Source organism: Anabrus simplex, chromosome 2 (genome assembly GCF_040414725.1).
Source record: "Anabrus simplex isolate iqAnaSimp1 chromosome 2, ASM4041472v1, whole genome shotgun sequence".
Lineage (NCBI taxonomy): Eukaryota > Metazoa > Arthropoda > Insecta > Orthoptera > Tettigoniidae > Anabrus > Anabrus simplex.
Genome location: NC_090266.1, coordinates 819909136 through 819923174, shown reverse-complemented (window position 1 = coordinate 819923174; position 14039 = coordinate 819909136). Strand labels below are relative to the sequence as shown.

General features: G+C 39.8%; 1 protein-coding gene across 1 annotated transcript in view; it reads right to left on the bottom strand.

Annotated features, from left to right (window-relative positions):
• The window catches only part of LOC136863118 (sugar transporter SWEET1), a 134013-nt gene extending 121361 nt beyond the window's left edge, over positions 1-12652 (bottom strand). The window contains exon 1 of the mRNA XM_067139460.2: positions 12473-12652. Within this exon, the coding sequence (XP_066995561.1) occupies positions 12473-12540 (68 nt within the window). The 5' untranslated portion in view covers positions 12541-12652. The remainder of the gene's footprint in view (positions 1-12472) is intronic.
• Between the last annotated feature and the right edge of the window lie 1387 nt (positions 12653-14039).

The following is a 14039-nucleotide window of genomic DNA, read 5'->3' as shown; positions in this document are numbered from 1 at the left end:
AGGACCCCATCTTCCTTGATACCACTGCTCTATTGTAGCAATGTCTTGGTGAAATCACTCTCCCTGATCATCACTTATGGCCCACAAGTTCTCAGGAAAGAAGTCCAAATGTGAATGTAAGAAGTAGATCTTCAGTGACATACGGCAGCCCATTTCTTTGTAGTTTCTTAGTGACGTCTCTATTAATTGGCAATAATTTTCTTCCTTGTGATTCCCTGAAAATCCTTTGACAACAGATGCAAAAGATTTCCATGCTCGTAATTCCTTAGGGTTAAGTTTTTTCTCAAAAATGCTGTCCTTCAAAAGTTTTCTAATTTGTGGACTGACAAATATGCCTTCTTTTAATTTAGCATAACTGGTTTTAGGGAAGAGAGTCTTTAAGTATTGAAAGGCTTCTCCACTCTTATCTAGAGCTTTCACAAAATTGTTATTTAGCCCTAGCTTTATATGCAGAGGCAGAAGTAGTACTTTTTCATGTTGCACTAGTGGAGAATATTTAACATTATGTTCAACGTTTTCTGATAGGTCAGTCCTTCACCACATAATGCTGTGCTTTTAATCAACTGTCCCACAAACATAAAAAAACACCACTATTTAGTAAACCCTCCTTGTAATCCAAGCAACAAAGCTAATACTTTCAAATTGCCCAGCAATGTTCATTATAATTTATTTCATTCAATATTAGTGACATGTTTTCAGAAGTTTCTTTCATAGCAGCTGAATGAGCCACTGGAATGGACGGTTTTGTATTGTCATTGCGCAATAAAACTGCTTTCAAGCTTAGTTTTTATGAATTGATGAACAGTCTCCATTCTTCTGGATTGTATTCAATATCTAATTCATCCATCAGCCCAAATATTTTTTTGCATGCATGAACAGAATTTTCCATTGCAAAATAAGTAGTCAGCTTATCATTTCGTTTTCTGAACACTGAAATCTTGTTATTTCTTGCTAATAAATTGCATTCTTGTAATCTAGAACCTAATAGTTCAGCATGTTGCTTGAAAAGACCTAAATCCCTAACTAGGTCATTAAGTTCTGACTGTCGTGTTAGATGAGGTGTTTTATGATGTTCGGGAATGTAGGTAGGATCAGTGGAAGGTGAAGGGTAGTCTTGAGGATTCTGGTTGTTCGTGTTCCTCTGGAATGACAATCTTCCCCACTGGGGGGAGGGATACGGACGGGAAGCTCTGGACAATGTGGCATGGGTCTTGTGGCCGATGGTAAATTAGGATACACAATGTTACCTTTAGTCTTCCTTGAAAATACCTCTGTTTTGGTAATAAAGAAGTAACAGTTTTCCGGATGACTGGTAGGCTGCCGCCAAATCATTGGAATAGGAAAAGACACATTGTTATTTTTCCACCGCAACCACTCTGTTAACTTCACATAACACGTTACACAACACACGTGTGGTGTCCAAATTTTATCCTGACCACCTACTTTACAGCCAACATACAAGTATTATGCTTTTCTTTTTTACATTGTCTGTAATTGATCGACATTGAGATTTCAAAATTAATTCCCCAGAAACATAGCAGAAAATATTTGGAGAATTTTTACATGAATGACAATTGTGATCCATTTAACACTATTGCAGAATAATGAGTACCGCTCACAACACTTCCACAACCAGAACTAATTGTTTCTTGTCTCTCAATACAACAGCAAGCAACCATATTTTCACAATACAATGGCAAGCAACCATTTTTTCTTTCCATTAGTCAGTTATAGCTGGATGTGCCTACCCTCCATGCAGAGGCATAATAAGGGTAATAAAACAATAAACCACTACGAAGGGTAACATTCATTCAAACCACAAAAGAAAAAGTATGTTTCAAATGGTACTTTATAAGAGAACGGAAATTATATGTATTTCTGTAAAAGATCTTTGTTAAAGAACACTACCCTTTTCAAACTCGGTAGGTTTTAACACATTTTTATATGATTCGCTAACTAAAAAATATGAGTTTATAAAACATGTGACGTGCAGGCAATTTCCCAAGGCTATATTCGTAATCAGGACATACTAATTACCTAAAAATAGTTATTCATGTCCATGTGATGAAAACCCTGTTGAGTAGTGTACTGTAATTCACCAAAACAAACAACGTAGTCAGAGCACTGTTTTAAGTTATTTTGCAAACTTTCTTTAAAATATGGACTAATCCATTATTTATAACTGTTTCGTTAAGGGACTAATTCACTGAACTAGTATTAACCACAAAGATAGAACATACTATTTATTGCACGACAACACAAACATGATATAATACATACACATGGCTACCACCATTATACACCACTCTTTTGTCTTCACTGTCCCATCAGGCATCACACACCACAGAGTCCAAGTAAAACATTGATATCCTGCCAGTGTCCACAATTTTTTTTTTTTTTTTTTTTTTTTTTTTTTTTTTTTTGAGGCCAAGAGCAAACAATCATAACCAAATTTTCATAACATCCTCCCACCTTTTAATCATAGGATTAAAACCACTAATTTCACAACCTAAACAAAACAAAAGCAAAGAAAATCTACAAACTGAGACGAGAGGGGATTCGTATCTTCCTCCCACATCTTGTAGTAACCACTCGTGGAACAGTTCTGCTAGAGACAGGCACAGGAGGGCTCTTATCCTGGACCTCTTCTTCATTCTGCCACTCAGTAATGGGAGTTGCTTCCAGTGGATAGATGTTCTGCACAGGCCAGTCCAACTCACCACCAGCAGTCTTCACCTTGACAACATTGTCTTTCCCGGGATATACAGCAACCACTCTTCCTAAAGGCCAGTCCATTCTACGTGCTCTGTCACTTCCAAGGATCACTACTTCCCCAACCTTCAACTCTCGATGAGGGTTCGCCTGACCTTTCCCCGGTTTAAGTTGTCCTAAGTACTCTATCCTGAATCTTTTGCATAATTCTGTCCTCAGATGCTGCATATATCTGAATCTCTTTCCGTGGCTTATCTGATCACTGTGATCAATATCGGGCACTCCCACCCTAGGAATATCCTGAAGAAACATTGCTGGAGTCAATGCTAGTAAATCATCACAGTCTTCAGATAAGTAAGTCAATGGTCGGGAATTAATAACTGTTTCAGTGTCCATTAGTACTGTCAACAGTTCCTCGTAATTCAAAGAGGAACGACCTAAGATTCGTCGCAACAACTTCTTTAGCATCTGAACAATACGTTCCCAAAAACCTCCCCACCATATAGCCGTGGGAGGAATGAATTTCCAAGCGATTCTCAGACAACTAGCCTCTACACTCACTTTCGTCCAGTCAAGATCATGGAACGTATTTTCAGCTCCCACAAAATTCCTTCCATTATCACTGTAAATAACATTTGATCTCCCTCTCCGAGCAATGAATCTTCGTAACGCTTGAAGGAACCCTGGAGTAGACAAAGTCCTGATGAGCTCAAAGTGTACAGCTCTGAAAACAGCACACGTGAATATCACTATCCACACCTTTTCATCCCCTCGGAGATGTAGAAAACGGAAATCAGAGAATTAGAGTAGGCACAGCATCATCTGATCCCATACTGATTAAGGGGCATCCACAAGCAGTATTAATGGATTTTAATGTTTTCTTATACAAATGATATGCGTAAAGGACAGGAAACACAGATAAGGCTCTTCGCGGATAACAATATACTGTATAGAGTAATAAGTTGCAGGATTGAGAGAGTACAAGAAAACCTGAACAAAGTTGCGAGATGGACAGTAGACAATGGTATGATGGTGAACGGGATAACAAGTCAGGATATACGTTTCACCAAGGGCAAAGTCCTCACAGTTCTAATTATAACTCTTGGGGATCTCCCTATGAGGATGGGAGCAGTAGACTAGCACCCACGGACTCCCCTGCCCATCGTAACTTGGCAGCGTGGGTTGGCGACTGCTAGGCCTTTAGCCGAGTCCTCTCATTGCTTGCACTTTTGCCAGGCTCCTCACTTTAATATATCCCATCCGACCTCCCTTCGTCAACTACTGTTCCTTTCTGACCCTGATGATATTAGAGCATTTGTCGCCTAGGCAGTCTTTCATTTTTACATCTTTCGTGGCTCTTGTCTTTTCTTGGCTGATACCTTCATTTTTGAAGAGTCGGATCCCTTCCATTTTTTCCCTCTGATTAGTGTTAATAGGGGATGGTTGCCTAGTTCCTCTTAAAACAATAATTCTTTTTACAATTGGCTTTTTGTTGCACCGACATTGATAGGTCTTATGGCAACAATGGGGTAGCAAATGGCTAGGAGCAGGAAGGAGGCGGCCATGGCCTTAAGATACAGCCCAAGCATTTGACTCTTGTGAAAATGGGAGACCACGGAAAATTGAATGACAATGAAACCAAGCATGTCTATAATCAAGAAATTAAAGAATCGAAACCGTCAAGAGTGGGCAACCATTCAAGTGACAATATAATGACCCTGACTAGAACGTCAGAAGAGGTGACTGATTTCGTAGCAAAGGAAAATGTAGCTATGATGGGACTGAGGAAATAGAGGAGGGAAGACTATATACTGGAATGGAAGATATGAGGCAAGGAATGGAGTAGGAGTGATGACAAACATGTTCCAGGTTTTATATGTGGCTAAGTTGGTTTACAGTACAACAACTACAGTAAAGTTAAGGATGAAGAGTGGAGTAGGTAAAGGATTTTATTCAAGTGTATGCACCATAGACTGTAAACTAAGGAAGAAGATATAAATTCGAGAAGTTGGAAACATTAATACAGATGTGGGAGAGGCCGTAATGGGTGTCTTCAATGCAATGGTGGAAGTGACAGCAGAGAAGTGGAAGAAATAAATGGTCGAAATAGATGCCCACCTGGGCATAAATCGGTTAAAGGTGCCTAACAGCTAGGTCATCGGCCCCTAATGGTATGAGATGGAGCGAAAAGACAAGATAATTAAAATTATTAAAATTAATTAAAATCGAGCTCTTTTCTTTACCGATCTGACCACATCTTCTCAAATTAAAACTAAAATTCATCCTGTTTTATGACCAACATTTTTCTTGTTACATTATTTCGTTTTTCAGACAATATGATCGCCATTTTCCACATATGCACCGTACGCGATCAAGAAGGCAATCTCTTTTGTGTAACCAATATGCTTCGCCCGTCATCCAATGTAAGACGTCACTCTATTAGCTGAGTAGGAGCGCCAAGTTTGCAATCCATTAATGAACACTACGTTTTGTGTAACCAATAGGCTTCGCCCATCAACCAATGTAAGATGCCACACTATTGGCTGAGTAGGATCACGATGTTTGTAATCCACCAATGAACATGACAGTTTTGTCGCATCATACATTGCATGTTTCTTTTTCGTATTTAATTCACAAAGCGACGTGAACTTGCAAAGTTCGTGTGCATTTCGTTAAATAAATAAGTTCATATCATCGCAAATGGATAAGCAGAAGCGACAGCAGTTTTCATTGAGTGAAAAAACGTAAAATACTTGCGAAAGTAGAGAAAGGCGGAAAGAAAGGAGAAGTAGCGAAGAAGTATGGCATTAGCCCGTCAACACTTTTTACTTTTTTAAAACAGAAAAGTAAGATAGAGGAAAACCATTGATGCTGATGCCCTAGGTCCACAGCGTAAGAAGATCAGGACAGCCGACTACAAGGAGGTGGACCAAGCTGTCTATACCTGGTTTGTGGAAATGCGGAGTAAAAACATTCCAATAAATGGCCCACTGTTATGTAAGCGTGCGCGATCTTTCACACGTTCGCTTGCGTCACCTGAGTTTTTTTTGCTAGTTGCTTTACGTCGCACTGAAGATAGGTCTAATGGCGACGATGGGATAAGAAAGGCCTAGGAGTTGGAAGGAAACGGTCGTGGCCTTAATTAAGGTTCAGCCCCAGCGTTTGCCTGGTGTGATAATGGGAAACCACGGAAAACTATCTTCAGGACCGTCGACAATGGGATTCGAACCCACTATCTCCCGGATGCAAGCTCACAGCCGCGTGCCCCTGACCGCACGGTAACCTGAGTTTATGGGCAGTGCTGGTTGGCTTCATAGGTTCCGGGAGAGATATGGCATATCCCACAAAATTATAAATGGTAAAGCTAACAATGCCCCGAAGGAAGTTGCGTCTTCATGGCGGCTGGAGACTCTAACGGATGCCATTCGCCAGCAGACATTTATAATGCAGACGAAACTGCGTTATTTTATAAACTAATGCCTAACAAAACCCTTGATTTCAAGGGAAATAAGTGTTTTGGGGGCAAACATTCAAAAGAACGTATCACGGCTCTTTTGTGCACCAATTCCACAGGGACGGACAAATTGAAGCTTCTCATAATTGGGAAGTTTGGGAAGCCGAGGTGCTTCAAGGGGGTGCAACATTTGCCCTGTGAATACAGGCATAACTCTAAGGCATGGATGACATCTGTGCTATTCAAAGAGTGGTTAATGAACTTGGAACATCGGATGAAGGCTAAAAAGAGGAGAATTCTTCTATTATAGGACAACTGCTCTTCCCATAATTGCGTGCCTCGCCATTTGGAGCATGTAAAAGCTTTATTTTTGCCTCCAAACACAACTTCAATTCTGCAGCCGCTGGATCAGGGTATAATTCATGCAGTAAAGCGGCATTACTGAGCTCGTGTGGTCCATTGAATGCTGTGCAATGTTGCCACGAATAGAGACATTAACATCAACATATTGGGAGCAACGCAGATGTTTAATGCTGCATGGAAATCCCCGAATGCAGACATCACAAACTGCTTTAGAAAAGCTGGAGTGGTTTTTACAGAAGACGTCGCAGAAAGTGTAGTGTTGGATGATGTGGAAACCGAGGAGAATTGGAAGCATTTATGTACAACGTTGGATGTACCATCTACGGTAAGTCTTACAGACTTACAGGAAACTGTGGAGGACATTATGAATGATAGAGATCCATGTGATGAGGAAGAGGAAGACAACCCACAAAATGATTGTGATTGACAGAGCTTGACTCTTCAGCCGACAACGAACATGGCACATAGCCTTCAAGATTTTCTTGTGTCAGAAGTGATGTGCCAGAATCTGTTTTTAATTCTTGTGCAGTGGTTGGTGACTATTTGGAACGAGCTTTTGTGTCTGGATCTGTTCAGAAGAAAATCACATACTTAAAAAAAAATGTGATTCTGAAACAATGTGTAGACATGCTGGTACAATGTAAAAACAGATTTTCTGAAGAAAACATCTGTCAATACTGTAACTCATAATGGTATTTTGAAGTTATATAGATCCTGCAATGGATATAACAGGGCAGATGACCTCGTAGTTCTGCCCCTAAAAACAATAATAACTAGTACTAGGTGAGTTCTTAAGAATTGACTTATTTCAGTATAACAAATTAATTTCAGAGGTCCCCAAAATTTTCTTATACTGGTATCCTACTGTAAGGCACTGCCTTTAAGTACAGTAATATACAGTATATCATTCAAGTTAGAAGTTAAAATAACACATTAAAATACACAAACACGAACTAAAATTGAGTCAATGGGATAAAAGCGTAGTTTACAAAAACACACTAATATAAAATACACTTTTATACATGATAAAAAAGGCTATCACCACTCATAAAACGGATGACAAGTTTTGCCGACGGCTCATCTTCTCGTAGGATGAGGGAAATGGCACTTGGGAGTTTTAGACTACAGCACGGATTAGCCAGGTCCACGCACTCTGTGAGATGACTGCCGCAAGTACACACCAGGGGGGGGGGGCGGCGTTCACCCTTCAGTAGGTAGGAGTGCATTACTATGCCGTGACCAATCCGAAGAAGACATAATACCACTGCTTCCCTCCGAGAACCCCTAAGTGAAGTCTTCCATACCTTCGTAGTTCCTTTTATCGCTCTCAGCTTATTTGAGAGAGGGGTGGCTTGCCACTCAATCTCCCAATGGGACATAACCAAATGTCTCTGCTGAGAGCGATTGGAACCCTGTACGGCAACGGAGGCAATGTCACACCCTCCTTGGCAGCCTTATCAGCTAAATCGTTTCCCACTACACCCACGTGGCTTGGGAGCCACATAAATGTGATTCTGGTGCCGGCATTTGAACACCCGTCCAGCAGGTCATGGATTCAGATGTTGGACGAACTACAGTAATAGGGTGGAAAAAGAAGGGTTCCAAAGTAGTCTTGGTGTGCGAAAAGGGCATTACATATTTTTATAATTTGCTTTATGTTGCACAGACCCAGATAGGTTTTATAGCGATGATGAGACAGGAAAGGGCTAGGGGTGGGAATGTTGTCGGTAAAGATGGGAAACCATCTGCAGAACTGCCGACAGTGGGGCTTGAACCTAGTATCTCCCAAATACAAGCTGATAGCTATGTGACCCAAACTGTGCAGCCACTAGCTTGGTGAAAGAGCCTGTACTGAGAGTTTAAATGAAATGACATGTATGAAAGGTGGTGAATGTGAGAAAGTGAGCGACGTGCTTTTATTTGTGGCTTAGGCAGCAAAAGGAAAAAGGAACACACATTCAGGACATATTTTGCAAGAGAAGTCCCCAAATTCTGCAAGGAATTTCTGTGCGCTAATTGTCAATATTACACGATACTCCATAGCCTAGAAAGTTAAAAGTGTTGGCTGGCTCGATAGGTGGAAGAAGTGCTATGTCAACAGCAATAGTGTAGCAAGCATCGACCGATAGAGTTTACAGTTACAAAATGATAGAACATTATGAAGGTGCTTGCACGTGTGTGGTGCACGCATGCATGAATATCATTATAAGAACACTGATACAAGTAAATTATGTTTATATTCAGACTACAATACAGGAACACTACAAAATTTTGCATTAAAATACAGAACAAGATCAATATGATCAAGTTGAACAGTTTTACAGCAAATAGTATGTTCTGATTACAATCTAAAATCCAACTTTCAAGGCTTCTTAGAAAATAGATTCTTGCTTGCTAATTGCTTAACGTCGCACCGACACAGATAGGTCTTACGGCGACGATGGGATTGGGAAGGCCTAGGAGTGGGAAGGAAGCGGCCGTGGCCTGAATTACGGTACAGCCCCAGCATTTGCCTGGTGTGAAAATGGGAAACCACAGAAAACCATCTTCAGGGCTGCCGACAGTGGGATTCGAACTCACTATCTCCCGGATGCAAGCTCACAGCCGTGCGACTCTAACCACACGGCCAACTCGCCCAGTGAAAATAGATTCAAGAGTACAATTATGTATCTGTGAATGTTTAAGAGAACCAACCACTGAATCGATTTTCACTTGTTTATTGTCAGTTTCTGTATATTTCCTTGTGTAAAAATTCCAGGAAGGGGGGTCTGAATTTTCGAATGCTCCCCTCGAAAATGCTTGGATCCAGGGAAGAAAAATCAGCCCCGGGCTATTAAAGAAGTAAGGAGAGAGATACATTCTTGGCATGCAGCACTGCAACAGGCACCCATATGCTCAAACTGGCGCTCATTGGCAAATCAAAAATCCTCAGGCATTTGAAAATTTTTAAAAGTCTGCTAATGAGACTGACATCTTCTACAATCTGCCTGTTTGGTACAGGAATCTTCTCTCTCTTTTTTTTTTTGCTAGTGGCCTTATGTCGCACTGACACAGATAGGTCTTATGGCGACGATGGGATAGGAAAGGGGCTAGAAAGGAATTTGAAGGAAGCGGCCGTGGCCTTAATTAAGGTACAGCCCCAGCATATGCCTGGTGTAAAAATGGGAAACCACGGAAAACCATTTTCAGGGCTGCCGACAGTGGGATTCAAACCCACAGTACAGGAATCGGTCAAATATATGGATGAATGGAGCTATTATTAAGGAATGGTTGGAATGAAGAGTTCATTCCTTCGGTAAGGTTTCTAAAACAGAAAAATCTCTTTAGGAAAGCACTTCTCACTCTCCATAAAGCCTCGTCTGATCCAGCTATGGAACAGTTACGAGACATTTTGTTTCTCTGTCAACTACATGACTAGGCTGCATGAAGATGAAATGAGTGCAAGAGCGTCAAGTATCACACCATTTTTTCATACAAAGAACTAGAACTAGTCATTTTTTCATTTTTGTGTGGAAGTTTCTTTTTAATTTACAATTATTTAAGGTACCGGTATGTTTTACTTTTCTGCGTGACGTATTGTGCTACTACTTTCATTAGACTAATATGCAGCAAAATATTATGAATTGCGAATAACCCACCCCTTATTCCATAAAACTCTACACCCTATCAATCCGCATTAGGTCGAGGTTGCAAAACTCTACTATACTTGCGGAAAGAAAAATCTATGCCAGACGATAGGAGTAAGGGAATAACATTAATATTTAAGAATGTTATTGATTTTATGTCCCACTAACTACTTTTACGGTTTTCAAAGACACCGAGATAGAGTTTTGTCTTGCACGAGTTCATTTACGTGGCAACAAATGTACAAACACAAGGCTAGCACATATGAGCTCTGTCAAATACCACCGGATTGAGCTGGGTCTAAACCGGCAAACTTGGAGCTCAGAAGACCAGTGCTCTACAGCCTGACCTATACTCAGCCTGGCATCAATAATTAAGAAAGGTGACAAGAAGGTATGTAATATTTATAGAGGAATCACATAAATATCACAAGTAGCAAAAGATATTTGAAAGGATACTAGAAAAGAAAATGAGAAGAAAGGTGGAAGGAAAATGCAAATATGTGCATTTTGTCCTTAGAAACGAAAAATTAACACCTGCCCAAATATTCAGTATGACAGCTGATGGCAAAGCAAGGGGAATGAATAAGAGAAATGGGGATGACATTCCTTGATTTGGAAAAGGCATAGGGATAACATCTCTTGAGCAATGGTATGTTAAGTCATGAAGTAGAAAGGATATGGAAAAAGGATTATATGCAAGCAATGTAAAACAATTGTTGCAGCAATGTCCAGACTCCTGTGGGGAGGAGAGAATGGTTTCAGAATGTAACTGGACTAAAACAGGGAAGTGTGTTGTCGCAATTGTCATTCATAATGGTAAATGAACATTGTGAAGCAGATAAAGGAAAAGTATGGAGACAGAGAACTGAAGGCGACGGCACTGTGGAGTGGGGAGCAAATGAAGTCCAAGGTGAACTGGAGCCAAGAGAGTATATCGTAAATTATAAAACGAAAATAAGTGTGGATAAAAGCGAGACATTTGTGATGACTAGAGGAGAAAGTTAAGGAAAAGGTACCCGTAGAAACTGCAGGACAAGACTTTCAAATTATGGAAAGCTTTCAACTACTTTGGAAGCAAACTGATACAGAATTGAACATGGAGATCAGAAAAAGGGTACAACAAAAAAGTACTTTTTTTTTTTTTTTTTTTTTTTTACAATTGGTTTTACGTCGCAGCAACACAGATAGGTCTTATGGCGATGATGGGAAGGAAGCGGCCATGACTTTAATTAACGTACAACCCCACCATTTGCCTGGTGTGAAAATGGGAAACCACAGAAAACCATTTTCAAGTCTGCCAACTGTAGGGTTTGAATCCACTATCTCCCTGATGCAAGCACACAGCCGCATGGCCAACTTGCCCGGTAAAGTATGTTTTACCAGAGCGTTAGATACCTGATCTGGAAGAAGGAACTAAACTAAAACAGGCAAAGCACAAGATTTATTACTGCCCCATACCAACATGCAGAAAAGGCCTGGACGCTGAGAGAGTAAAATCCAGGCCAGTGAGATGAAGTAGTATGATAGGAACGACAAAATAAAAAAACCTCAGTACCATACAATTTCAAATTAAAACCTCTTGTCCACCACTTGGAGAACCCCTCTATCCTTCGCCTGTTAGAAGTAGCTACCACCTGAGATTCGGATGTCAAACGGAACAGGCTGGTTAACTGGATATTTTCCAGAAAGAGTTTAAGAATACTTTTTGCCCAGCAGTGAAAACTTGTAAGGGTAAGAAGAGCAGTTGTTGAATTGTTAATAACAGAATGGGTATCTGTATTCATATTACTTAAGAGCAAATTTTAGGCCTGAATGGATACATTATAGAGGCAATGATTAAGAAATGCCAATAGACTTTTTTGATTATGCAAAGGATACCTGCACATTCTGTTATCACTAGATCTAGCATAGTAAATTTGTTCCAAACCTGCAGCAGAAAGAAATTATCAGGTTGCAGTCTTAGGGTAAAGGAGTTTATGCTCATTTATTCCGACAGCAATATTAAGGAAAATCATTGTTAAATACTCTCTAGATAACCGGTACAATACCACATCAAAGGACAGGTGTGAGGGATAAGAATAATTCAGATGAAGGCAAATAAACTAATGTTTTCCTAACACTGCATAATAAGCCAATGATCTAAAACACGTCAAAATGCAATAGCGGCATGTCTAATCCTACTCGTGCATAGAATGTCACGAACACTTAAAAATAATGATACAACTGTCTAGTGACGTTAACCTCCGACGTCGGAAAGAAACTTGGTTTAAATCCGGCATATTTCACAAAAGACACTAATTTACAATGTCAAACATACATTGGCGACAAGAATTGCAGAACAGTGCAGTAAGATGCAGAAATTTGCAGGTAAACACTGAGATCCATTGGTACTTATTTTAAAAACTTAAAACAATTTTTCCCGAGACAAAGCACTTCCCGGCACGACCATGCGCACGACGCCGGTGGAGAAGTGTTTCGCGGCATGTGGCATATTCACTTACTACCACGGAACGTACAATATGCCATGCTGATGCTGTCAGTGTGCAGTTTGTTTTCTTCTTCTTCAACTTCTCCTACCCATGAAATTTGAATGGGCTTGTCAGTTTTCACCCAGTTCCTATACGTATAAGTATTAATCACTTCACAACACTATTAACCACAATTTATGATGGTGGTTAATACACATTACCACAATTTCCGTATGTGACAAAAACTGTGAACTCGCTAAAAACCTTGATAAACTATCACTGTTCTGTTGTTTAAAAGTAGGGACAAGGTGATATATTAATAAAGAAAACCTAAGAAAAAAGAAAGCACCAAAGTTGCTTTGCTTCACTAGATATTTTCAATTCCTTTCTGAGAAAAACATCCAAAACTTGAATAAAAGATAACGATCAACTGCATAGGTAGTCTTTTTATTGTACGGATTGTTTACAATTATCTAGAAGGCTACGCTGTTCCACAATAATATCCTTCTCATCAACGACAGATATTGGTAATATTATAGGCACCGGTAGGCCTACCAATCATTCGTTCGTTATCATGTTCTTGAAACATAGGCCTGCATGATTCTCTATTGGCCTTGCCTTTTATACTTCTTATTGCCTGTTTTCTTTGCCACTTAAACGCATCTTGCGCGCCTGTAGAATTCCCCTATAATACGGTACCATACGATAAATGAGAATGGAGGAAAGCATAGTATGCACGCAACATATGATTACTACTAACTGACTCTTTCAGCCTTCGAAGTAAAAATAACCATCCAGACAGTTTTTACATAACTTTTGTGATACCAGGTTAATATAGAATCCAAATGCATTCCCAATAATTTGACAGAACTATGTTCATTCTCATCTAAGGTTGATTTAATTAAGTGAAAATAAATAACTTCTAACTTGTTACTACTTAAAAAGTTAACTAGCCTGCAGCCAATTGGATGATGTGTGTAGCATCTCTAACCTTTCATCTTCCACATTTGTTAAGTCCTTACCAGTTGTTACGATAGTGACATCATCTGCACTGAATACTGACCTGCAGGGTAAATTACAATATCATTTATATACTCGAGGAAGAGAAAAGGTCCTATAACAGATCCCCGAACTACGCCTGTTTCTAATTTGAGTGTTTCAGATTTTTGGTTTTCAACTTGTACGATGTGACATGTGTCGTTAAGATAGGATCTTGTTAATAATAATTCTAAATTTTGACCCCGTAATAATTGAGCTTTCTTATTAGAATATCATGTGGTACGGAATCGAAAGCTTTACTGAGGTCTAACAATGTAGCACATGTTACGTATGTGGTGAGACTCAAAACCCTGTATTACTTCGGTCACAACAGTTTCTACAGCTTTAATATTCACTCAGTCTTGATTGAGAAGGCAG